The following is a 27,539-nucleotide window of genomic DNA, read 5'->3' as shown; positions in this document are numbered from 1 at the left end:
TCAAGCAAAGATTCAAATCATTCTTGTAACTTGCTTAAATCATTTGACAAAGTCAGAGAGTCATGTAACACAGTCAGATAGTCACGTGACACAGTCAGATAGCCATGTGACACGGTCAGATAGTCAAGGCCAAACATTTCAAATAGAATGCAGCTTGAAGTGTCACCCAAATTCTTCCAAAAATGTTGACAATTTTTTATCTATTTTTTTATTAATTAATCACCGAAACAAGAAATTGGGTTTGAACACAGAATTTGAGTTTGAACATGAGAACGGCTTCCATCCTTGATATCCAGGGGTTACGCTCACTTTCGCTCTCTATACCTCTGGAATGTGTCATGGCAATATGGAAGGCTCGGTGTGCGCCACCTTGATGATGAGACAAGGAGACTAGTTAAATCCTTTGATATATACAAAAGAATCTCGCGGTGGCGTATCGGAAAAGTTAAAAAGGCTTTGAAGTCGGGCGTCTCTCCTTTGAAATCTTCAAAGGGCAGGTACATGTATCAGCCTAACGATTGGTCAGTTATTTTTTTACCTGAAACCAATCAAACAACTGCATTGTATATTCGTGCCTTCAATTTTGCTATATAACATATTCCAGGGGTGTAGAGAGCGAAAGTGATCGTAACACCTGGATATCGAGGATGGGCTTCATGAAGGAGGGCCCTGGATATCTGATCAATATAAACTGTCTGTCTTACCAACTTGACTACCAGGACAACTGTAGTATCTCCAAAGACAAATTTAAGGGGAGGTTACTCTTCGTACGCTAAGTAACAGTGGACATCTCTTCTGGTGTTTTTTCTAGAGTGGGACAGGAATCATTGTGTTTTACAGCAAGGAATGGATTTTACTTATGATGAACAGTACAGGGGAGGGAGGGGGGAAACAGGAAACCTTCCTTTATAAAACCTAACATTGATAGGAAGATCTTGAACACACATGTGTAGAATGAAAACATTTAGCTGGTATTAGACCGATTCTCCGCCTTTTTCGTTTTCGTTTCGCTTCTCTCCGCCAGGGCTGCGTTCCGTATACATCGAAGCGCAGCCCTGGCGGAGAGCAGCGAAACGAAAACCAAGAACAGATCTGGTGTGGTGGACAAGTTAGACAGTACCTCAACATCATACGACAGCCGCGAGGATAGTCATTGATAACAAAATAAAAGTTCAATTTTGTAAGGTCAAGCGGCTGGCAGCTGGTATCAGAGACTCACGTCGCCTCGCACGTGTATCGACAATGACGGTTAGATTTCCCGTTTAAACACTGACCAACGGAAGCTGTATAAATATTTTATATTCTCATACCACTAGGCATGTTAGGATAGATGCTTACTACATAGCTTATTGACTCGTATATATGTCCGTCGGGAAAACCGGAAACGTAGTTGTATTCATGAGTACGCGTCGGTTTTGTTGCTACATATTGACGTAGGGTGAATTTGATCACCACAGCCCCAACGGAACAATAATATCAATACATGGTTTAACAGCGCTAGAAACAAAACAGGACCCGTACTCATGAAACCGTGTTCATACTCAAGCATTGACCCTGTGCTCTAACAAGCGCTCTTGTAACTCAGTTCAAACGTAAACATTGAAAACAGTATAAGGCTCTTCAATCTATTTCCAAATCATTGACAAAACTATATTCTTCTATTAATAGATAACCGGATAAGACATAACGCTTGAGCACAAAACCCATGCTAAAGCATGTGAACGGTTTCATAAATACGGGCCCGGGTCTTATTAAACTACAGAACGGAATGCGGCCCGCAATCACCGTCATTTTAGAGTTATTTTTCCTCTTTCTTTGTCACTTCCTTCATGAATGTTCAAAATCTTCGTTGTTTTGTATATTTATATTGTAAGTCTACACCTGGTTACGTTATAAATATATAAGCACTGCCTTAAGAATTAAATCGTAGTTTTTCATACACTCAGTTACCTCCCTGGAATTCGTTAACTAGGTAAATATTGGAAAGTTGCTTAGAGCCATAGTATGATAGAAACTAAACGGTTCTAATCCTTGTTTGACACCGTTGCATTTTTACATTCATATATAACGACTGAACGACAATTTGATACCGACATAAACAATGTAAAAGATATGTTTAGTCCTTGTATTTACATTCTGAATATTAAGTTATTTATGACCTTAATTTAATTATTCCCTTATATATTTGATATCGAAGTGTCCCTGTGCTCAGCGCAAACAAGATTCTTTGAACAGCCTAACGTCACCAAAATGTTTGAGTCTAACGGTTGCCTCATGCTAATCGAGGCGAGAGAAGAAGCTTCAAAAGGACGCTGATCGAGGAACTTTTAGTGGAAATGAAAATATACCACAATGGTTGATTTTCATCTTTATTTCAATTCATTTTATTTTTTATCTTTTTTTATAAAATCCTGCCTTTTCCCTCGGGTTCCCCTTTTTAAAAAAGTGCTCCTCACTCAACCCTTAAAATACCACGTGACCCTGATAGTATTTCACGTTCTATTAATGGAACCACGCGCCATAATTAGCAACTGATTATTTTTTGGAAAAGTTAGCAAACATTTCTTGAATTTGGTATGTTAGTATCTTTCAAATTTTGTTGTATGACAAATTCTGTTTTATGACAAATATTGACGTCCCAAAAACAAATTACAGGACGTCCTAGCCTACTAGGTACCTACTCAGATCATCGTCCAGGCAGAGCATATGCCCGAATTTTTCAGAATGGTAGATTTTGATGTTTTGCCACTTTGATTCCTTCTCACACACCAGTTTCAAGGGGCCGTACTCGAACAGAAGGTCCTCTCCCGACGAGAAATATGGACACACCTCGCCTCGGCAGATCTGACCCAGTATACTAAAAATGACCAAACGTATAATTAGTTCAGACAAAATGTATGCTACAGAAATTATTTCCAAAATTAAATTGAGACCAACTTCAAATATTTCCACTGAATTTGGACTCACTATACCTACTTAAGAGTATGAGATTTATTGTCCTATACCCTTTCTACTTGGCGTATGAATACGTCAGTAAATAAGTGCGGGAAGTAGTCCTATTTATAAACTGTTTTCCATCGGTTTTACAGAATTTTTGAATTGAAATAAACATATATATCCATTATATAATGTTCAAACGTTGTAATCAGTTCAAAAGAGCTATTCATCTTACCAAGATGACGTCATATAGTGAGTGATGACGTCACATGCGTCGACACCTTCTGTGGTATTAGACTATTTAGAAATTAACAGACAATTTTCAAAATTGCACTGAATGTAAGCGTAAGGATTGAATTCAATTGTGTTAATGTTTATAGGGTATTAACCGACACAGGGCTTGAGACAAACTCAATAAACTGCAAAATCAGTTCATACCAATTAAATCTGTCGCAAGGCCATTTGAGGTTTACACCCCATAAACTCCAACAGAACAGCAATCAATTTCATAAACATCTAATTTAACGAGGTCAAATATTTTCTATTATGAAATTGGACTTCGATCCCTTAAAAAACAGCCAAATTCCGATTTACAAACATTCGTTATGTGAGTTAAGATTTAGCACAAATCAAATTGATTGCGTGCTCTTAGCAGTTATATAGAGTTTGATGACGTGCATCATCCAATGTGACGTCATACGACACCAAACGATGACGCCATCAGTTCGCGGCAAAGGAACTCGTGAAGTATTGAATGCATTCACCGCGAATAGAACTGTTCTGTTTTGTAAAACCTATTACGTGCTCAATTGACTTGCCGACTTTGAAATATTGAAAACTGTTCCAAAATATCTAATAAATCAATGTAATTTTCGGCTGAAAACCGTTTCTAAAAATTGAATTCTATATTTTATAACATCCGCAAATATTGTTGACAGTAATACATGTTCTTGTATGTTCATAAGCAATATATTGTAACTCAAAGATCGGTAAATGTCTGGATTGAGAAATAGCAGTTTCTGGAAAATGACATCTATACACTGTCCACTATTGTGTTACGACTGTGGATAGAGTAGATACTTTTTGTTATTGAATTTAAGAATTAAAATACATATTTTGAATACTTATGGTTGTAAGCAAGTAAGTGCATGCTATGATTAGCACGGTAGTGTTTATAATCTAAGAAAAAAAATCAGAAATATTTCAAATTAATATATAAAAAAAAAAAAAAATGATTTAAGAATTATTTCCATATTTGAAAATTCATTAGTTTTGATTTTTAACAATGTTAGGGTTGCCGCGGATATAAAACCGATCGTTCCCAAAACACGGAGGCAAATAGACATGTGTATGAAAAAGTCTCCAACTGGAATTTATGTATTGATTTTCATATACACGATATAACATAGCCTACTCCATAGAAGTAAATGTCGGAAATAACAAAAATCCAGTTTTATTTATCTCTTTAAATATCGATTTTAGATATAGGGGAGCGGTATTCATTTTAAAAACGAAAATTTTCATCAAGATGTCTGCATTCTATTCAGCAGTTTAATTTGATTTATTTGTGCTTTACATCCTATGAACAGCTATGGTTATTTAAGGACGAGCCATGTATTGGTTATGGAGGAACACCGGAGTACCCGGAGAAACACCACTGACCTGCGGAAGGTCAATGGCGACTTCCCAACGTATATGAAGGACTTAAACCAACGACCCAATGGTGGAGGGTTAGCGATTGTAGGCGACCAGATGCCTTATTATTACAATTCGTTAGCTAGTGGATCAAAATATGAAGATAATTCAGAGGCCATAGTTTTGTCTTCTGACAATGTTTCCCTATAATACAACAGTATTGGTTTTTGATGGTATGAAATACTTTGGTGGTAACTTTTTTACCTATTGACAACATTTTAAACTTAATAACTGTTCCGATTCTAAATGTTCCGGTAAAACAGTATATTCTTTGCGGTGTTTCTTTTCGCGAGGAGAATCGATTCGAAATAATCAACCTGGTGAACTATTTTCCAAAGCCGTAGGGCATTAGTTAACTGTTTTGTTACTGGCAATTATCTGTATGGACTACATTTGTATACACATGGCAAAATGCAACACAACACATTTTCAACCATCTTCGAAAACGTCTGCTCGTAAACAAACGACATCAGTGTCTGCAAAGCGCTTTAATCAAATAATGCTTGGGCGCGTTCGTTGCGAAGGAAACGTGTGTTAGTTCCAGAGCTTTCCATGAAAATAGTTTTGACTTATTCATGGTTGTATATAAATTACGCTTTTTTCACTATGACTATAGTCAAACTTGTTTTGTTACTTTTCATATAGAGAGTCAGGTAACAATTTACATTAACGCTGTGTCTTACCTGCGACTAAACTTGCATTGGGTCCCGAAATATTTCCTTAGTTTGACCTCTAAATTCTTCACCACCTTAAAAATGGGTTTAAAAACAAGAAGAATGAATCGTTGCAACGAAATTTAAAAGAGTTATGCAAACAATGCGTTTACCGTGTATCATATCTCAAAAGAAAAAAAACTATCCACGACATTATCTCCATATTGTCACAAAATTTTAATGACTGCATTTATATCTCCATGGAAACAAAAAACCTATGACTACATTCTGATGGAAACATAATAAGCAATCCTGTATTTCCAGCGAAACAATATATATATGACTATGTGTCGGTAGAAATACGATACCGGTGCCTGTATTTTTATGGAAACAGAATACCTTAATCTGTATATCAATTAAAAGAAAATATATCTATGACTGCATCTCCATGGAAACGCAATATTTCTGACTATTGCACCACGAAAACGAAACGCTTACGACTAAATCTCCATGGGAACATAATATAAAGGTTATATTCCCTTGAAATCATAATACCTATGACCATGCAGTGTATATAGCAATATAAATTCAATACTTACCGTAATATCTCCATGGAAAACAATCATTATGACCATGCATACAAACAATACAAAGGTTATAAATACTCACCTCTATATCTCCAAGGAGACAAAATACTCACATCTATAACTCCGTTGAGACAAAATACTCACAGCTATATATCCGTGGAGACGCAATACTCACCGCTATATATCCGTGGAGACAAAATAATCACCGTTATATCTCGGTGGAGACAAAATACGCACTGCTATATCTCCGTGGAGACAACATACTCACTGCTATATCTCCGTGGAGACAAAAATACTAACAGATATATCTCCGTGGAGACACAATACTCACCGCTATATCTTCGTGGAGACAAAATACTCATCGATATATCTCTGTGGAGACAAAAATACTCACAGGTAAATCTCCGTGATGATAAATTACTCAAGACTATATCTCCGTGGAGACAAAATACTCGCGGCTATATCTCGGTGGAGACAAAATACTCACCGCTATATCTCAGTGGAGACAAAATATTCACGACTATATCTCCGTGGAGACAAAATATTCACTGCTATATCTCCGTGGAGACAAAATACTCACAGCTATATATCCGTGGAGACAAAATACTCACAGGTAAATCTCCGTGATGATAAATTACTCAAGACTATATCTCCTTGGAGACAAAATACTCGCGGCTATATCTCGGTGGAGACAAAATACTCACCGCTATATCTCAGTGGAGACAAAATACTCAAAGCTATATATCCGTGGAGACAAAATACTGGCGGCTATATATCCGTGGAGACAAAATACTCACCGCTTTATCTCAGTGGAGACAAAATATTCACGACTATATCTCCGTGGAGACAAAATACTCACAGCTATATCTCCGTGGAGACAAAATACTCACAGCTATATCTCCGTGGAGACAAAATACTCACAGCTATATATCCGTGGAGACAAAATACTCACAGCTATATCTCCATGGAGACAAAATGTTCATGGCTATATCGCCCTGGAGACAAAATACTCACCGCTATACCGCCATGAAGACAAAATACTCACAGCTATACTGCCATGAAGACAAAATACTCACAGCTATATCTCCGTGGAGACAAAATACTCACAGCTATATCTCCGTGGAGACAAAATACTCACAGCTATTTCTGCAGTGTTTGGTGTTGAGTCGCCCTCCATCAGTCGTTGCACGTCTACCGTCACTAGGCCTGTGGGATACATCCTCACCGTCACGTGACTAAAAGATAAACGTCATCATTTATTCTTTTTTTAATGGCTGACGTGTTCATATATTCTTGATTTGATTTAAGAAACTGTCTTGAAATCAGATTTCATATATTTTGGTATTTCGGTTGTCCGTAGATACATTACACACTTTATCTGTGATTTATGTTGGAGTAATCTCCCTTGTTTTTTTTCCTCTGTGAAACATGCGATTTGTAGTAAAGTTGTCTCCCTTCATTTATTTTTATAATTATGACGTATTACTAATTCAGAAGACTCTGGTTATTTCTCAATGAGAGTATTCCTGTGTATTTTTTCAAATTAAGTGTCCTTTGTAATAGATATTTGACAGGTACCCTAGTGCGCTCCTTCACGCGGAAATCTCTTAAAATGGAATAACGTGTCAGGTAGTGTGCACCCTTAAACTCCGACAACATTATTGTCTAATTGTATTTGTATAGATGCTTCCAAAATTATCCGGTATGGAGCATATTTAATATCAAGTTTAAACCTATTAGATGCAAATGGCAACTGCACAATTGAATTCCGGTATTCCATTTTTTTTTCGACATCACCACAAAACTGATTCGTTTGTAGTAGATATATTTGTTGTGACATTTCGGTTGGATTGGACTAATTTACAAAACCATGAGACAAAGGCAACAGACAAAACACATCAGCAGAATGTTCCTTTGATTAAACTTACCTTCCATCTTCGGACATTGCCATGGTCATGTGTCCTTGGATTTTCCCATAATTCCGTGTGATGACGTCAATTACAGGTCCGGACAAACACATTTCCGGTACACCCTTAAGCTTGTTTAGCACATCTATGAGGAAAACAATAGCAAAATATCAATGATTGCTGAAAGTGATTTTTTCTCAACTCGATAAGCCAATTCCAATTTAGCCAAACCTCCAGCTGTAACATCGTCTTTGCGACTGTTATACCTTCTGCAACGTTCCGAGAAAAAGTTACATGTATACAACACAAACTCGTTATAATGCCTATCGTTTATATACAATACAACCTCGATATACTGACCTTCGTTTAAATAGTAAAGCTTTTCCAAACTGAGCAACATTTAAACACAGAAAATCCCGAAATGATGCATTTCGTTTATATAACCTCTATTTAATACCCATTAGTTTATATATAGGAAAACATCGATATACTGACCATTAGTTTATATATAGGAAAACCTCAATATTACGTCACGCGTTTCTGTACACTAATATGAATAATTTATGTTCTTATTTACCGCTATGTGGAGGTCTTCCCAAAGCGGTTAAAATTATAGGGCCTTTCCAACCAGCCAATATCTTTCTCAACACCCAGGGAAGAATACAGACGGTGCTGCCATTTCGGCGCTCACAGCTAGCATTCAACAGTTATATCACTACCCAACCACGTACTCATTTACAGCTGAGCAGACTGGAACAAGCGGAGTAAAGTACCTTGCTCAAAGATACAACACAGTACCGTGACGTGACTCGAACCCGCAACCCTTCGGTCAAGAGCCCGGCGTCCTACATATGTACCACTAGACTATACACCGTGTCTCGTTATAAATACCTCGATAATTTTCTTTTCTTTTCTATGATGAAAAGCAAAAAGCATTACAAAGATATGCATGATATGGCTTTAAAGGCCGATATAAGTGCCATGCGTTTGTACAGCCAACCAGAGTTTGTATGTAACGCGCATTACAATAATACATAGTTAGGTATATATACAACAGTGCCAGTAGTGAATCATCCTCGATACTCTAGGGGCCTGGAATATGTCATAGCAAATTAGAGGCACAAAGATAGCTGTTTGATTGGTCTCAGGTAAAAAGAACTGACCAATCGCTAGGCTGATACCTGTCCTTAGAAAATTACAAAGGAGCGACAACCGACTTCAAAGTCAGTCAAATTTTACCGTTACGCGACCGCGAGATTCTTGATGTACATCAAAGGATCGAACTAGTCTGCTTGTCTCATCAACAAGGTGGGGCACACAGAGCCTTCAATTTTGCTATGATCTATTCCAGGGGTGCAGAGAGCGAAAGTGAGCGTAACCCCTGGATATCGAGGATGATGGTGAATATGATGCATTTAGCTGGCTGATCGGGGAGTACACCTGACAGATGTCTCGACATTGTAATACTTAATATACACGTATGATAAATATGTGATTAAAAATGAATTAATCAATTAATGAATTGAACGAAATAGGTTTGAATAAATAAATTAATTAGTTAATTAATGAATGAATACATGAAAGAAACAAAAAGGAGTGGAATGAATTAATAAAACGAAATGGAGGGGAATGATTGATTGAATGAATAAAACGAATTGGGGTGGAATGATTGATTAAATGAATAAAACGTTCTAACATTCAAAACTATTCACGCCAGACGAATTAATTGACTGAACTGAATGAATTTTGAAAAATAATTAAAAAATTAAGATTTTTTTGGTTTTATTAAAAAAAATATTATCTTAAATATACATGTTCTAATATTTAAAACTACTCACGTCAGAAGAGTTTATTGTTTTAAATCTGATGTGATTTTGCTACAAGCATTTGTTTGAGAAATAAAAATTGTTGAGTGTCTAAACCAAAAAAACACGGTAACTTGAAACTTGATTGTTCAGGTACATATGTACCTTCCTTGTTATTATATACAGGGGTGAGTGCCACCTCCCGCCGCCATAGAGCATTGTCAGTATTTAAATCTCCAGCTATATCATTACGATCAAGCTTGATTGCCCGTCGGTGTTCTATCTCGATCTCCCCGCCATTTGTCGTGGGTCGCTAAACACCAACATGTAACTGGTGTACGGCTGAAATTGATTTTCACCGATACAAGTACGGATTTTTGCCGACCAAATCCGGTTTGTAGCCGATATGTGTACAGATTTTTCAAAGATATAAAGTAGGATTGTCCCAGACAAATCATAGCCGGTTGTAAAATAAACCATTCAAGTATCATATTATGGGTCTTATGTTAAAATAAACTTGGTCAGGAGTACTAGCGATTTTAATGCATGTGTGGTTCAAATATTTGATTCGCAGCATAGCCTAAATGTGAAACAAAAGAGGGCAAATTAGTTGTGTTATTCTAATCTATACAAACCTTAATGGAGAAATACATTACAATGTTTATGATCTACTGAATATAGGGTTTCATGTATTTCCTATCGATGTTTTATCAAATTTAACTTATTTAAAACAAGTATATCAAAACAGGATTTTGTAAATATTCTTAAAAATATCTTGGCTTCAAATCAGATCTCAATTCTTTTGAATCGAAATAATTACAAAAACATATTTCAGATGTCTATATGATTCTTGTTAATTAAGTATCTAAACATATAAGAGGTCAGTTGAGAAAGAGGCTGGTATGAGAGGCAAAGGGATACTGACCACAGGGATTTGTCCCAATAAACGGTGACAGTCTATATAAATTAGTACTGAATTCATATTCTGATATTATGACGCCCGTTCGTATGTAACCAATCCCTGTGATACCGAAATGTTTTGTTTTATTTGTTTAAGAGAAGTTTTGCATAGATAGTGAAAATGGTAGTTTCTACTCCTGCTTAACGCTCAACAATTTAGGAGTGGGACGACTGGTTCGCCCGTTGTCAGTATAATGTGACCGGGTGGAGTGTCCTGTTGGGTGTCTTCGGCAGTATGTTTCAGTGAGGTAGCACTATGAAGTCGGCATCAGTTCCGCGCTATCACAAGGAGACAAACACGAACATATCGCTGCCTCCCAAAACACACACGCATACACTACACTACACGCTTGCATCTTGCACACAGGGGAGACCGTCCTTAAATGACCATAGCTGTTGATAGGACGTTAAACAATACTAAACTAAACTAAAGATAGTGCAGACCTAATGTTGTCACTAATCCCAGTATAGTAACGCTGTGTGATCTGGTTTATTACCCTGAATATTGAATTTTATTGAGGTGGATATGTAGTTATATAAAGATGGAAGAAATTGATATTAACCAAAACGAAACATCGGTTGATATAACTGTTAACATGTTAACATACTCACATATTCACAGAAACCTGTATAAGTGATTTGAGTGAAATGTTTAATTTTATTGTGACGTTTCAAGAGATATTAGCCTGCTGTTTCTTAAATAGTCGTACCGAGTCAATATCACAAATCACGACGTTCATGTGATCCAACCGATACCTGCTTTAAAGAAATAGCGTGTTATCTAATTGAGTACATATATATAGTGTAACATGTACACGCCCCTGTGGTGTATATGTATTACATGTATCAAATACCCCCTGTGGTGTATGTATATGTACTATCAACAAATCCCTGTGGTGTATGTACTATCAATAAGCCCATGTGGTGTATGTACTATCAACAAGCCCCTGTGGTGTATGTACTATCAATAAGCCCCTATGGTGTATGTACTATCAACAAGTCCCTTGTGGTGTATGTACTATCAATAAGCCGATTTGGTGAATGTACTGTCAATAAGTCCTTGTGGTGTATGTACTGTCAATAAGCCCATGTGGTGTATGTACTGTCAACAAGCCCCGGTGGTGTATGTACTGACAACAAGCCCATGCGGTGTATGTACTGACAACAAACCCATGTGGTGTATGTACTGTCAATAAGTCCCTATGGTGTATGTACTATCAATAAGCCCCTGTGGTGTATGTACTGACAACAAGCCCATGTGGTGTATGTACTATCAACAAGCTCCTGTGGTGTATGTACTATCAATAAGCCCCTGTGGTGTATGTACTATCAATAAGCACATGTGGTGTATGTACTATCAATAAGCCCATGTGGTGTATGTACTATCAATAAGCCCATGTGGTGTATGTACTATCAATAAGTCCCTGTGGTGTATGTACTATCAATAAGCTCCTGTGGTGTATGTCCTATCAACAAGCCCCTGAGGTGATGTACTATCAATAAGCCCATGTGGTGTATGTACTGTCAATAAGCCCATGTGGTGTATGCACTGACAACAAGCCCATGCGGTGTATGTACTGACAACAAACCCCTGTGGTGTATGTACTATCAATAAGCCCATGTGGTGTATGTACTATCAATAAGCCCATGTGGTGTATGTACTGTCAACAAGCCCTGTGGTGTATGTACTATCAATAAGCCTCTGTGGTGTATGTACTGACAACAGGCCCATGTGGTGTATGTACTATCAATAAGCCCATGTGGTGTATGTACTATCAACAAGTCTCTGTGGTGTTTGTGCTATCAACAAGCCCCTGTGGTGAATGTACTATCAGCAAGCCCCTGTGGTGTATGTACTGTTAACAAACCACTGTGCTGTACCATCAACAAACTTCTGTGGTGTAAATACTGTTAACAAACCCCTGTGGTGTATGAGTACTGATCACTGTAGTGTATTAGGTACACCTGTCCTTGCTTGCGCGTGCACTGCCGTACAGCATGTTACGTAAAAAACATGCAGTTCACAAGTTTGCACGTGCACTGTTTTTGTTAGGTGGGTCGTTAAGAGGCAATAAGATGACGTAATGTCCTGGCGACGTAAAACATGCCATAGGGACCGCACCAAATATATAGGAGAATATAGGGTAATATTAGAGAATATGTGAAAAACCTACTGGCCTTGTGCTGTGATCATAATGTCTACTTCTGTAATGTTGGTACGCACTTTGAATGTGTTAGCTATTAGAAAGCATGTTAATACATGTACATGTAGTGCTTTGTATACAAATTCTGATGTCTCCCTCATTTCCATATGTTGACATAGAAGATATTGACCTCGTAATTATCAAAATATAAATCAACGTACATATTGTTCGATTGAAGCTTCAGGCACAGCTTCAGTGTTAACAAACTTGCTATCAACCTCATAACAAGTTGATAACACAATTCATCTCCAGCACACACACAGCTTATTTGACTAATCTAACTAGATAGGGCGCTATATCAAATGTTGTATATCATTAATACTATCATAAGTGTGCACTGTTTCAATAATGCAGAGGGCCACGAAACGATCAACTCGACTTAAATGTTTGACTTTGATATGTGCATCCAATATTCCATCCTGTGATTGACTAATTTGCATTTATTTCGGTTTTTTTTTTTTGTTGCGAATTCTGTTCGTTTGACCATCTGCTGCAATGACATTCTACGACTGTGGTCACTTATGTAAATGTGTTAATGATATGTAAATGTGTTAATGATATGTAAATGTGTTAATGATATGTAAATGTGTTAACGATATGTAAATGTGGTAATGATATGTAAATGTGGTAATGATATGTAAATGTGGTAATGATATGTAAATGTGGTAATGATATGTAAATGTGGTAATGATATGTAAATGTGGTAATGATATGTAAATGTGGTAATGATATGTAAATGTGGTAATGATATGTAAATGTGGTAATGATATGTAAATGTGGTAATGATATGTAAATGTGGTAATGATATGTAAATGTGGTAATGATATGTAAATGTGGTAATGATATGTAAATGTGGTAATGATATGTAAATGTGGTAATGATATGTAAATGTGGTAATGATATGTAAATGTGGTAATGATATGTAAATGTGGTAATGATATGTAAATGTGGTAATGATATGTAAATGTGGTAATGATATGTAAATGTGGTAATGATATGTAAATGTGGTAATGATATGTAAATGTGGTAATGATATGTAAATGTGGTAATGATATGTAAATGTGGTAATGATATGTAAATGTGGTTATGATATGTAAATGTGGTAATGATATGTAAATGTGGTTATGATATGTAAATGTGGTAATGATATGTAAATGTGTTGTTTTAAACAAGAGGGACCATATCTAATATGATGATCTCAAATCCGGGATGTTTCTGGCTCGGCATTGACCGTGTACAGTTACAGGGACTTGAACATTTGTTTCAGTCATACTTGAACCGAAACTAAGGTGTTCCGAGTAATTTACGTGTTTTAGGTGTTTAGATACCATAATTAGGGAGACATTTTACCGAAAGCTGATCTTAACCCCTAAAATGTGTAAAATTACTCTTAACACCTTATTCCGTCTATTCGTATTGCAGAGTTATCTGCTCTTGTGATCAAGTATTGATTGTTACGTCATTTGTTTGTAAGAGAAACGTCATTTTTTTAAGAAAATTACGTCACACAAACAGTATCCTCTTCTTTCACACATACAGCACTGGTGGTTCTCCAGTGTGTTATTTATTTATTTTTTAATATATGAAACTGATATATACACACATGGGGGCTGTACAGTACCTATTTCATTGTAGGTAATTAGTGGTTACTTAGTGGTAGTCCTTTCAAAGTAATAATAAAAGAGTGCATAATACGTTCTAAAAACTGCAAATAAAAGAGTTGAAGACTGTTACACAACATTAAAATAGTATTTGAAAAGTATTCACTGCATTGTATACGTCCCAAGCTCGTTCGCAATCGATTGTCTCAAAATATATCCTTGGTCGCACCCCACCTTAGTCATTATATGTCCTCGACCTTATTCCTCCTCAACCCTACTGTACCACCCTACCCCCGCTTCCTATCGCCTTTACTGCACTTCATTCCTCTCCCATGTCCTTTCATCCTTCGACTATTCCGTCTTTGCGTATTGCAGAGTTATCTTCTCTTGGGAGCAGGTATTGATTGTTACGTCACTTGTTTGTGAGAGTAACGTCATCAATTTTTGAGAAAACGACGTAATTTTCTCGCAAAAACCAATGACGTAACAATCAATACCTGCTCCCAAGAGAAGATAACTCTGCTATACGCAAAGACGGAATACCCTTTATCCTGTCTCTTTTAAATTGCCTACGGTTATTCCCTCGCCTCCTATTCCCTTTCTCCTGCCCTCGTGCCCCCCTATACAAAGATATACTGGCGAACCATGTAAATTGTACCTTTTCGCGTCCCATCGCGACTTCGAACCCCTGCCCGTGATAGTGGAAAGCAAATGCGCTAGCCACTACGCCATCCTTCACTTTAACTTTCTGTTCTATCTTTGTATATCCTTTTTTCCATCCGGATCAGCATGAATGATTAACTTTAAAGTTCATAACAAAAAAAATCATGACTTTTGTAAAGTAAATAAAGTGTTTTTTCACATAAATCAGAATGTTAACACCTTTGTAGACTAAATAGTTGATTTAGTCATGTCCGGGTTCGTTCGATAAGGTGAAATAGTACATGAAATTTTAATCTTTCTGTTTAATTACATATATATTTTAATTAGAATTTAAAAACTAAATCCATTGGATTTTAAATGTTCCTGTAAAAAAATACGATTTAAACAAAATTAAGCAGCAAATTGAAGTTTACCTCATGCGTCGTTAAGATGTTATCAAATATGCATGCAAGCCCTAGACCTTTCCGAGCTTTATAAAATCTTTTGAATTTATTTAAATTTTGATATTATGAATAGAACGTAATTGAATCCCTATGTCAATCACAGTAAATAGCATGATATGTGATTTATCAGTTAAGGTAAAAACGTACCAACAAATTAGATATAATGGTAATGAAGAGCTCCACTCATTTTTTTCTCTTAACAGGAGAAGAAAAAAGCACGGCCAAACCGGGCTTCGAACCCGGAACCCTCCGAACTCTAGACGGACACTCAACCAATTTATATTTAGCTGTCTGGTCGCCGACGATCAACCTAGCCCCGTTCCGATACATTCTCCCTCCTTTTTCTAAGTCTTCGCCCCCGAAGACACAAATATTTACAACCCAGGTTCGGGTATCACCTCGCCAAACATACCCAAAATGTTTGAAACAAGGGTTGGTCACAGACACCACTGTAATAGGAGAGGAAAAATACATGGCGAGACCGGGGTACGAACCCGGGACCCTCCTGACTCTAGACCGACGCTCAACCAATTGACCTATCTTTGCTTAAATAATTTCTGGAAACAAAAACATCCCTTCTTGGGACTATATCGAAAAAGAAATTAAGATGAAATAAACAGAATACTAGTATAATTAACAGTGTTCTGTGTGTTAGAAATCATGCAGTAGAGCTTGACCGGGATTCGAACCCTATATTTCATACTGGTATACACCTGTATCGCCCTAACTGACCTTGCGGCGTGTTCGACGGAAGTCCCCTGGACCAACAACAGTGATATCCAAAATAAAACTAAGGGGAGATTACTCTCCATACAAGAAACGCAATGCAGTGAAGGGGTCCTTGAATTGCACACCAAATTCACGTTGTGTATTTATTAAATACTAATTAAAAGCATGTTTGTGCATGGTTGCCTTAAAAGAGATCCTGTTATGTCCGCTAGTTTCAGGTTTGATTTAAAAGAAATAAAACAAAAAAGAAGTTCGCGGACGAAAACAGGATATCTTTTAATGCAACCATGCACAAACTCGCTTTTAATTTGTGTTCAATAGTGTTATTTCTTTTAAATCAAATCTGAAATTCAAAAAACGTGCGTGGAACCTTTTATTTGCATATCTTTAAAAGTGCATTGAATGAAATTAAGTAAAATTTACAAACACGATCAGCTTCGAATTATTTTATTTATCAAATTACATACTGCACTGCTTGATTTTAACATATATCTGATTTTGGGCGCGTAAACTACAATTCAGCTTTAGAGAAATTATTTTACTTACATGGGTATGTTGTATATACTATAGTGTGCCATGACATGAAAGAACCTTAACGATGCTTGTCCCCCTGGAGTTAAGACTCTGTAGTTTTTTTCACATACATAAACTGTAGTTTTTCTCACATACATAAAGTAACCTTCCCTTCATTTTACTTTTGATGCAGCTGCAGTAGGGGGAGGGACAGGGAACAAGCGCTGAACAGGTAGCTCAGTTTGTTAGGGCAACCGTATTGTGACCGGAAGTCCAGGAATTAAACACTGGTCCGGTCCCATTGCATCCTCAATACATCAAGGGTTACGTTTATGTAGAGAGCGAAAGTAAGCGTAACCCCTGGTGGTTAAGTGGCGTGTCGAGCATGGTCCCACTGCAACACTCAGAACTTGTTCATATATGTTCACTGTGTTTTTAGAGGAATAGGGCAAAGAAAGACAGGACACAGAGGCGCTACGGAAAGAGGTAGGGTGGCCAAGGTCACATCGGAGTGGAATGGGTCAAAAGTCAGAGACTCAAAGACGTAAATGGGTAGGGACGCACAAGAGACAACACAATAGCGCAATAGTTATGTTTAATACTTCTACATGGTACGCATTACGGCGTGAACGAGCAGTTCCCTGCAGCCGTGGAAGAAGTCCGCCGGGGACTTTATCCTGTGGCAAAGCGACTGAGGAAGCTAAGGCACAAGGTCAAGTTTGTGAGAGATAAAATGTACGTCGATGGGGTCTTGTACACTGGAGAGGAGAATGACGTACAAAGTAATACGGTCCCGGAGAACAGACCAACACACTATAATGGTAGGCCAGCTAAACGGCAGCGACAACCCTCAACACCTAAGGATGACAGTCATAGTAACTCAGGCGTGAGTAGCTCATTTGAGAACGTGTCTACTTCAAACAGGTTTCAGGCGTTAACATCTCAGGGTAGCAATCGGGCTGTCGCGTCTGCTTGGGCCCTTCCTGGAAACGGTAGGAGGGGGCAGTGTGATCGTGTAAATGGCGGTCAGGCACAGCGTACGTCACTTCCGACACCCACGGGATCTGGGTCTGAGGAGACTAACGTCAAATCGGTGCTGTAGGGGTCTTCGGAGGTCAATCACACTCTTCATATTTGTAGCTGGAACGTTCAGAGGGGTTTGAAAAGTAAGATCGAGAATAGCTCATTTTGTGAATCATTTAGTGAGGCAGATATTGTATGCCTTTCGGAATGCTGGTTGGACGACGCGGACGATTTCGCGGTGAATGGTTTTGAGCATTTTCAACCTGTCCTCAGATCCAAGTGTAAAGGAGGCGGTCTAGTGTGTTTATTCAAACCATGGTTGCGTGGTTTTATTTCTCTACAATCCGTACAATTGGACAGTATTTTATGGATAAAAATCGACAGCAAGCTTTTCCCTGATAATAAAGATGTCTTTATAGCTCTAACCTATTTACCGCCAGTAGGATCAGTTTTCTACGGCGCATATGAAGAGGACTTCTTTCAACTACTAGAGAACGGTATAGGTCATTATAGTGCCTTAGGTAGAGTATTTGTAATAGGGGACCTTAACTGTCGGACTGGTAGAGAACCAGATTATATATCGATCGACTCGTTACACGAAAGTGTCCATCGTCAACTTGATGGTTTTATGTCTTATCCTCAGGAGCCATGTGACGTAAAGCGTAACTCAGAGGACCTACAAATTAACACTTTTGGGCGTAGTCTGCTACAGTTGTGTAAGTCAACGGGAATTCAGATTCTTAACGGTCGTACTATAGGTGATCCAGATGGTAAAATAACGTTTTGTAATTCAAATGGTACAAGTGTAATAGATTATGTATTAGCTGATAAGTTGTCGATGGCAAATGTCAAATCTTTTGAAGTTGGTCGTTTTAATGAATATTCTGATCATGCACCTATATATGTATGTTTAAACTGCTTTAAGTCAAAAAGTGCCTATTGTAACTGTTGCACTGTAGATAATAGATTTTCAACAGTAACCAGGGTAGCATGGTCTGATGAGGCCGGGAGCAATGCAACCAATCACATTTATGATAATAGGTTTTTGATTGAGAGTTCAGTAGATCAACTTGTTAATACAAGGGAAAGTATTGATAAATGTTTAGAAAATCTTGTGAAATGTACGCATACTTTGTTTGATAACTTTTGTGTTCGTAATAGACAGATATCGAACTGTTCATGTGTTTGCCATACTGGAAAGTTAGATAAGAAAGGGCCAGATAAACCTTGGTTCGATAATACTTGTAGATTGTTGTATAATAGATATAAAAGTGCGTTATTGAGTTTTAATGTAGACCGGTCATTGACAAACAGAGTAAGCCTTGCGCAAGCCAAAAAACAGTATAAAGTATGTGAGAGGAAGTTGAAGCGAGCCTATTTGAGAATGGAAGGGAACATGCTGGATCTGTTAAAGAGGAATAATCCTAAAGAATTTTACCGTAATTTTTCTAAGCGGAAGGCCTGTGATACGGGTAATTTATCGTTAACTGATTTTTTTCAATACTTCAAAGGTCTCGCTGATGTACCTATCGTCGAAAGTCGAGGTCATAGTTTGATTGATAGAAATACTGATTGTGTTTATCCAGAGTTAGATGTGGATTTTAGCATTGAGGAATTAACAGATGTAATTAGGGGTTTGTCTCGTGACAAGTCGGCTGGTACTGATATGTTACTTAACGAATACATAATTGAATATAGAGATATTTTTTCCCCTGTTTTGATCAGGTTATTTAATTCTATGTTACATGTAGGATATTTTCCAGAGTCCTGGGCGCAGGGTGTTATTATACCTCTTCATAAAAAGGGGGATAAAAACAATGTGAATAATTACAGGGGAATAACATTAATTAGTCATCTAGCTAAGTTATTTACTTCCTTGTTAAATAAAAGATTATTAAAATGGAGTACAAGAGAGGATATTGTTACCGATGTCCAATTTGGTTTTAAACCTGGGTTTGGTACCAGGGATGCTATTTTTACATTACATAGTTTAATAATAAATACATTAGAACAAAACAAAAGGCTGTATTGCGTATTTGTAGATTACAGCAAAGCTTTTGATAGTGTAACACATGATAAACTTTGGTATAAACTTTGGAAAAGTGGTGTTAGTGGCAGACTGCTAAATGTAATTAGATCTATTTATGATAATGTTCGTTCTTGCATAAATTTAAATGGTAAATTGTCTACTATGTTCGATTTACATGTCGGTTTATTACAAGGGGAATCGTTATCGCCCATGCTTTTTTCATTATTCGTTAATGATATGGAGAGTGAGTTTTTAAATTCCAATTGTCAAGGTTATGAACTACAATTGATTAATCTGTTTATGTTAATGTATGCCGATGACACAGTTTTGTTTTCGGAAGATGTTAACAATCTTCAGCACATGCTAGATTGTCTGCAATGTTACACTGATAAATGGAATTTAACTGTTAATTATGATAAAACTAAAATTGTAATTTTTAGAAAAAGTAAAAGAATCTTACCTACTGAAAACTGGACGTTTAATGGCAAGTCAATTGAGATAGTGGACAAATTTTGTTATCTAGGATTAGTTTTTTATTATAATGGAAGATTCACCGTAGCACAAAACACGTTGGCATCTCAAGGCAGGAATGCTTTTTATCTTTTAAAAAGAAGAATGAAAGATTTTATCCTTAATACTGAAACTAAATTATCTTTGTTTGATACATATGTGACATGCATACTGAACTATGGATGTGAGGTATGGGGTAATTGTTTATCGCCGCAAATCGAAAAAGTCCATCTTCTCTTTCTTAAAGATTTATTAAACGTTAAGAAAACCGTCAATAGTTCTATGGTTTACTTTGAGACAGGAAGTTATTCCTTACATATAAAGCGCAAAGTAGCTATAATTAAATACTGGTTAAATATTTTGAATACAAATAACTGTGTACTAAAAGCATGCTATGATGCACTACTTGAGCTTAATGTCAAAAAGCCGAATTGTAAACTTAACTGGGTTTATCATGTTAAAAATGATTTATATAGAATGGGTTTTAATCATATTTGGGATGTTCAATATGTTCCAAATGAAAAACAATTTGTGGAAATGTATACCCAACGTCTGCATGACGTATTTATTCAGGAATTACGTGGTGCGTTTGAAACATCTTCTAAATGTTATTTATATAGACATCTTGTCGATACTTTTAATATGCAATTCTATTTAGTAAAGCCTTTAACATTTAATACCAAAAAAATGTTGAGTCAATATCGCATGCAGGCGCATTCCCTTAATATCGAATCTGGACGTTATAATGGGGTTCCGAGAGGTCAAAGATTATGTTTTGCCTGTGACAAAAATGATTTAGAAGATGAGATACATTTTATTCTTATTTGTCCTGCTTACTCTGTATTGAGAAACACATACATTAAGCAATATTACTTCCGATGCCCCAGTGTGTATAAATTAATTGAATTATTGTCATGTAAAAGTATTAAAACATTACGTAGATTGGGTCTGTATTTAAAATATGCTACCGCCAAAAGAAAAACCCTCGTGTAGTAATATTGCTAAATTATGTATTCTTTTTATGTGATAATTGCTTATATGGAATTGTCCTCCGCCATCTTGAAAATTTGAAATATGTTTTGTATTCTATGTATCAATTAACCTATATGCTGATTTGCATTCGGAAATAAAAAACTTAAACTTAAACTTAAAAATACTTGCTTCACGGCCTATCATCACATCATAGGTCATTTGGGCCAACCAAAGGTCGACACATTTCGCAACAATAAGGCTAAGGATTATACATTGGAGCGCGGCATAGGTAAAGGGAGGGGCGCAAGGGCATGTGGAAATGGGGATCGGGAAAGGCAATGGAACTATATGGACATAGAAACCTGGGGCGGGAAAGACAAGATGGAGTTCAAAAGTAACTACTAATGGCAATACGGACTAAGGGACATGCCACGTATGTTATAACGGGACAGTATAAAGAGTTCCTCACATTGTCGCCTATTGATATATATATATAGATATATATATATCATTTACTATATTTCCCTGTGAGCACCCGGGGAGGGAGGGGTTAAAGTAAGGGACAGGGCATTTGAGCATTACCCCTATTTCATTAGTAATTTCAATTAATCCCTAAGTCACTTAAAAAGTACGTTATTTAATTCAGAATGTTCAAAATCAAAACCTTTTGTTTAATGAAAGCTTGAAAAATACATGCACATGCCCCTGCCTTTGTCGAACATTCTCAAAAATAGTTTTCCTTCATTTTCCTTTTATAGATATGCTATACAATAACGATCATAGTCTGTTATAAGCAGACAAATGGCGATCATGCTTATAATTATATTTTCTATCTATTGTTTTTCACTGTATTTAAAGTAAAATGAAAATTATATAGACATGACATTGTGTTTCCTTTCTGGAGGTCATTTAATCATTTTAAATGGATATCTTAAGGAACAAAGACAAATACATACCGTCATCCGACGTCAGTGTTTCGTCCAGCTGAAAGCAAAGCATGATGGATTTGGCGGACATGGTCACCTTCGGAATAGCTTGACACTTTCCCGCGAAACAAAGGCATCAACTCGAGGGGTTCCGTGGTCTCTTCCTTCCTTCAAACGATTGACGTTTGAAGTGAAAGTTTACAAAATGTCGATCCTACCTAACTTTAAACGGTCTGCTGGACGCTCAACACGTGTGCATTCGTCGACAATTCAGATAATTATAAATGTTTCACGAGTTATCTACGTTTAAAATTTAAAATCAGTATTTAACACCAAATATAGAAATACTTCGTCCAAATCAATTCAACGTTTGATACAAGTAGGTATTTATATGCACTTGTATTTGTAATATTTCCGGTCCTTAAGCCTCTTGACACTGTCAGTTGAACGAATCGGAGTCCGTATTATGTATGTAGAATGGCACCACGTTCGATTCCTTAAGCAACGTTTGTCAGTTTTTTGCGGACTTGATAACGTTGAAGGGACGTCCGGGATTAGACTTTTACGCTGTTAGTGTATCGAAGTATGTTTTACATGTCAAGTCAACCTGTTAGCTGTATGCTGCAGTAAACTCACCCAGTCTTTAATGCTGTGTTCTGTAGTCGGCCTCAGCTACAGCGGCTGAATAGCGGCACTGTTATCGCTAGACTAGCACGGAGTCTCCATACCTATGCAGTTCATTCAATACCTGGAACTCGTACACCATAAGGGTTACACACGCTCTGGTGTTACTTGCTTGTCCAAATTACATGTTTTACGCTGCATTCGATTCTGCACAAACCTCCTAACTGTAAGATACGAATGCGTGTTGTTTGTTCTTCCTCGCTGTGTTTAATTCCAGCTCTTATCCGCACAAAAAAAAACTGCAAATGTATGCAATCCCGTCGTAAACTTTGCCTTCACGTTTGGACGTGTTATAGGTCCTTCAATTGTTTCCGTTCCGTACCGTTGAAGATATCCTTTGCACTATGTGAATTCAAGACAAGCCTGTGGATTTTGCAGGTATCTTTGATAGCACAAAAAAATCACCTATTGCGTAATTTCCAGTGTCTGCCTCCTTTATAAATATTAATGATGTTCGCTTCCGTGTTTTTGCACCGAAACAGCAAAGGAATGGCACGTGCCTATATAGTTAAATGGCGACTCTGCCCGTGTAGTCGACAATGGTATCGCCTGCGTTACTCCCTCTGCAAAAGGCTTGTTCCAAATTCGGTACGTGTATATGCACTAACTTGTCTATAGAGATAGATTTTAAAACAATGGCTCTGGCTGATTCTGGCTTAATCGACCCGCTAGTATATATATTTATATCTATACATTGTATTTTACGTCTGATAGTTCAGCTTAATCGGTCAAGCGTGAGCGAACCATACAGATGTTTGTCCACACAGAACATTGCTGTTTGTAATGGCTAAAGACTTTAAACGTATTTTCTGTACTTAAAGCAGTACTCTCACGGTTAAATAGGTAGCATGACTAGATCTTAACTTTAAACAAATTTGATATTAAGATTTTATAAAGGAAACCGAATATCAACATAACATATATATGGTTTTAAAAACCTGCATCAAACACCGGGCAGAGGTGTGTATACAAGCTAATTGGCTAAATATACGGTTTTATGAATTGCGAAGTATTTTTTTCGATAATGACAGAAGGGATTTTCCGTGAATAGAAATATTAAAAATATACGTGCATGTACCTTATATGTATGTAGGCTGATTGAGAACGCCCAAAGTTTGGTTTGGTTGAGTGTTGTTTAACGTCCTATCAACAGCTATGGTCATTTAAGAACGGCCTCCCATGTGTGCAAGATGCATGCATGCGTGTAGTGTATGCGTGTGTGTTTGGGGAGGCTGCGATAAGCGCGGAACTGATGCCGACTCTATAGTGCTACCTCACTGAAGCATACTGCCGAAGACACCCAGCTGGACAACCCACCCGGTCACATTATACTGACAACGGGCGAACCAGTCATCCCACTCCTAAATTGCTGAGCGTTAAGCAAGGGTAGAAACTTCTACTATTTTAACAGTCTCTTCTATGCCTTCCACACAGGGCGAACGGTCAACTAAAGGCCAAAAGTGAGGCATTGTCAAGGGAGACATTAGGAAGAAAAAAGTTGTTTAGAAAGAAGAGAAAAGATAAGATCCTAAATTTAGTCTGTTATAACGTTTGATTAATTACCTTGATTTAAAGACTAAGTACTAAGTACCTCGTTATAACGAGTAAGTATCTCGTTATAACGACTTAGTATCTCCTTATGACGACTAAGTACATCGTTATAACGAATACGTATCTCGTTATAACGACTATGTACATCGTTATAACGACGAAGTACATCGTTATAACGACTAAGTACATCGTTATAACGACTAAAAATATCTTTATAACGACTAATGACCTCGTTATAACGAGTAAGTTCCTCGATATAACGAGTAAGTATCTCGTTATAACGAGTAAGGATCTCGTTATAACGACTAACGAGATGCTTTCTTTTTCAAACGAAATGATATCTTGTTATAACAATGATAGGAAGTATTGCTTAAGTGTCTTCAATCTGGAATGTACGTTGCAGATATTTTATTTACATTATCGGGTTAACGGTTTCGTTAAACTTGCCTTTAGGCTATATGATACTGTTCCTGTCTCAGGTCCGGTGCAGGTTCGGGAAAGAAAAGTCGTACTGAATCCCACTGCGTGCCGGACGAGGCGACTAACGTGCGCGGAGCCATTTGAGAAATCGGAGGATGTGTGTGAAGGGGAGTGATCCTGTGTCTTTTATTCTGTGGATACTAGCGAAAACGAAATTAATATCATATATTTATTTTCCGTGTTAACTCCGCGGGCACCGGTCTTCGCATGCCCAAGTCTTAGTTTAAACATGTTTTATTGCCAAGCAAATGGTTAAGGTATACGTACCAGGTTATTTAACTTAAATGAACTCTTTTCCCATGACCCTGGCTGTTAAACCACAAACAAAACAAGTCTTAGGACTTGTATAGGTCTATGGTTAACAGCATGTAGACTTGCACAAGTCAGCATACATGTATGTATATAAGTAAAAATCAGTTGAGACGAATTAGTGAGACAAACCCTTTATCACGTAAGCCAACCACCCAACCAGTAAAAGATATGATAGCAAGTCAATTATTTCGTCTAAATGCCATTTATAATGTCGTTCGCTCCATTGTACATTACAAAACAGAAGTCATGCGCGACATTGTTCAGGGCACTGTCAGCTTAATGTACACCTAACATTATAGGTTTATTTTTAAATCGCTGATATTTTATTCATTATAACTTTGAAAACAAGTAATGCGTGTCTTGGTATTCAACATATCAAACTCCTTATAATTTACAGAAAAATACCATGCTTCCATGTACATTTTAGAAATAAATTAACCGAAATGTTCAATTAGGTGTATTAGTCAGCCTGTTGATATTACTACTGCATGCTTTGTTGACTATAGTAAACAAGCATGAAATGACACGTGCACTGCCTCCTTCACACCGAAGGAATGTTATATACAGCGAGTCTGCACAGTGTATATATAAATTCAAGCAGACATACAGACGTATACAATATATAAAATCTATACCATACTGATTACAGGCATAGGAATGTAACATCGGTGTTAGATAACGGGGGTCTTTTATCCAGTCAATTCGATAAATCTCTCAACACGCAAATGTCAATTTCGTACAAGCTGGTCGTGAACACGGAATTGAAATGCCCCTGGAAACATGCGCCGCATGTCTATATCCTAGCTCTATACTTCTGATTGTGAACGATCGAAATGATTGATTATATTGCAAGTGGGAGAGGAAGAGAGAGGGGCAAGGGATACACAGAAAGGGAGTGTGACGGGGAGAGTTCCAATTTTTGTATTTACCAAATGCAATACAGCATATAGGTTATACAGTTACATCACACATGGTTCATAATAAAGTACAATATACAATATGGCGGAGGATAATTCATGGTTCACATTTAACATATATTTTTTTTACTGACCCACAAGGGACTTTCTTTTGGCAGTTGCATGCAATAGGTATTTACCAAGTTTACTTAAAGTTTTGATATTTTTACATGAAAATAATTCAATCAATTTATAAACACTAGGATGTCGATAATAATTGTCTTTCTTAACTCAGAATAAGCTGGACAAAGTAGTATAAAATGCATCTCATCTTCTGTATCATTTTTGTTACAGACAGTACATATTCTTTGGCCTCTTGGGACGGCATTGTAACGTCCTGACTCAATATTAAGACAGTGTGCTTGCATGCGATATTTACTCAATGATTGTTTGATACTAGAAGTTAAGGGCTTTGTTCAGTAAAATTGAATTTGAAAATTATCAACAAGATGTTTATATAGTCACGTTTTGAAGATTTATCAAATGCACTACGTAATTCTTGAATAAATATATCGTGCAAGCGTTTAGAATACAATTCCAAAACACTGCCTTTCATTTTGAACATTTTGAGCAATCCAAATATGGTTAAAACCAATTCTACATAAATCATTTTCAACTTGATAAATCAATTTTAATCTACAATGTGAATCATGAGGGAGAGATAATTGAATGAATGAAAGGGTAGGAAAAACGGAGAGGATGGGGGGAGGGGGAGGGAGGGGGGAGTGCGAGGGATGCTAAGAGGTCAGGGGAAAGATGACTGAGGAGAGAGGGACGGGAGGAGGGAGGGAGAGAGAAGGTGTGATAGAGGGACAGTAAGAGGAAAAATGAGAGGGTGAAAAACGGAGAGGGAGCAGNGGGGGGGGGGGGTAAGAGAGAGGGCGATGGGTGGAGAGAAAGAGAAAGGGCAAGGGAGAATGTCTGTACGAGAGGGACAAGAAAAGGATGAATGAGAGGGCGAGAATTAGTTAATTTGAATTTATATGTATTTCACATATTGCTATATTGCTGTTAATGTGAACGTGAACCGCCATGTATGAATTAATAATGCCAGGTATTAGCCGCAGGTCGATGCATTTTCTTCAGGTGTCTGAATGAAAAATAAAATTACAATGTGTGATGATACTGCAGGTCTGGTGGAATCACGTAACCGTTTCACTGGATATTTAAGTTTTGTATGATGTGTTGGGGACTTAAGTCATCTTAACGACTAGGCTTTAGGGTGGTAGGGTGGCTCAGTGGATAACGCACTTGCCTTTCACCAAGGCGGCCGGGGTTATTTTCCCCGATCGGACGTGAAAAGGTATGGGATGGGGGTCACCTGCCAGAACAGTGGATTTTCTCCGGGTACTACGGTTTCCTCCTATCATAAGACCAAAACGCGCTAGCATCCGGACCT

The 27,539-nt window shown here is 37.3% G+C and overlaps 1 protein-coding gene across 2 annotated transcripts in view; it reads right to left on the bottom strand.

Annotated features, from left to right (window-relative positions):
* The window catches only part of LOC110453256 (spermine synthase-like), a 42,697-nt gene extending 19,100 nt beyond the window's left edge, over positions 1-23,597 (bottom strand). The window contains exons 1-5 of one of the 2 annotated variants that reach the window (XM_021502141.1): positions 22,188-23,597; positions 7,801-7,924; positions 7,011-7,107; positions 5,316-5,380; positions 2,682-2,857 (exon numbers count right to left, since the gene is read on the bottom strand). In XM_021502141.1, coding sequence (XP_021357816.1) covers positions 2,682-2,857; positions 5,316-5,380; positions 7,011-7,107; positions 7,801-7,924; positions 22,188-22,248 — 523 coding nt within the window. In that variant the 5' untranslated portion in view covers positions 22,249-23,597. Of the gene's footprint in view, positions 1-2,681; positions 2,858-5,315; positions 5,381-7,010; positions 7,108-7,800; positions 7,925-16,187; positions 16,273-22,187 lie in introns of those variants that run through there. The other variant, XM_021502142.1, reaches the window with a different exon arrangement.
* Positions 23,598-27,539: the final 3,942 nt, after the last annotated feature.

Source organism: Mizuhopecten yessoensis, unplaced genomic scaffold (genome assembly GCF_002113885.1).
Source record: "Mizuhopecten yessoensis strain PY_sf001 unplaced genomic scaffold, ASM211388v2 scaffold7205, whole genome shotgun sequence".
In the NCBI taxonomy this organism is placed as follows: Eukaryota; Metazoa; Mollusca; class Bivalvia; order Pectinida; family Pectinidae; genus Mizuhopecten; species Mizuhopecten yessoensis.
The sequence above is the reverse complement of the archived record's forward strand: the minus strand, read 5'-3'. Positions and strand labels throughout refer to the sequence as shown.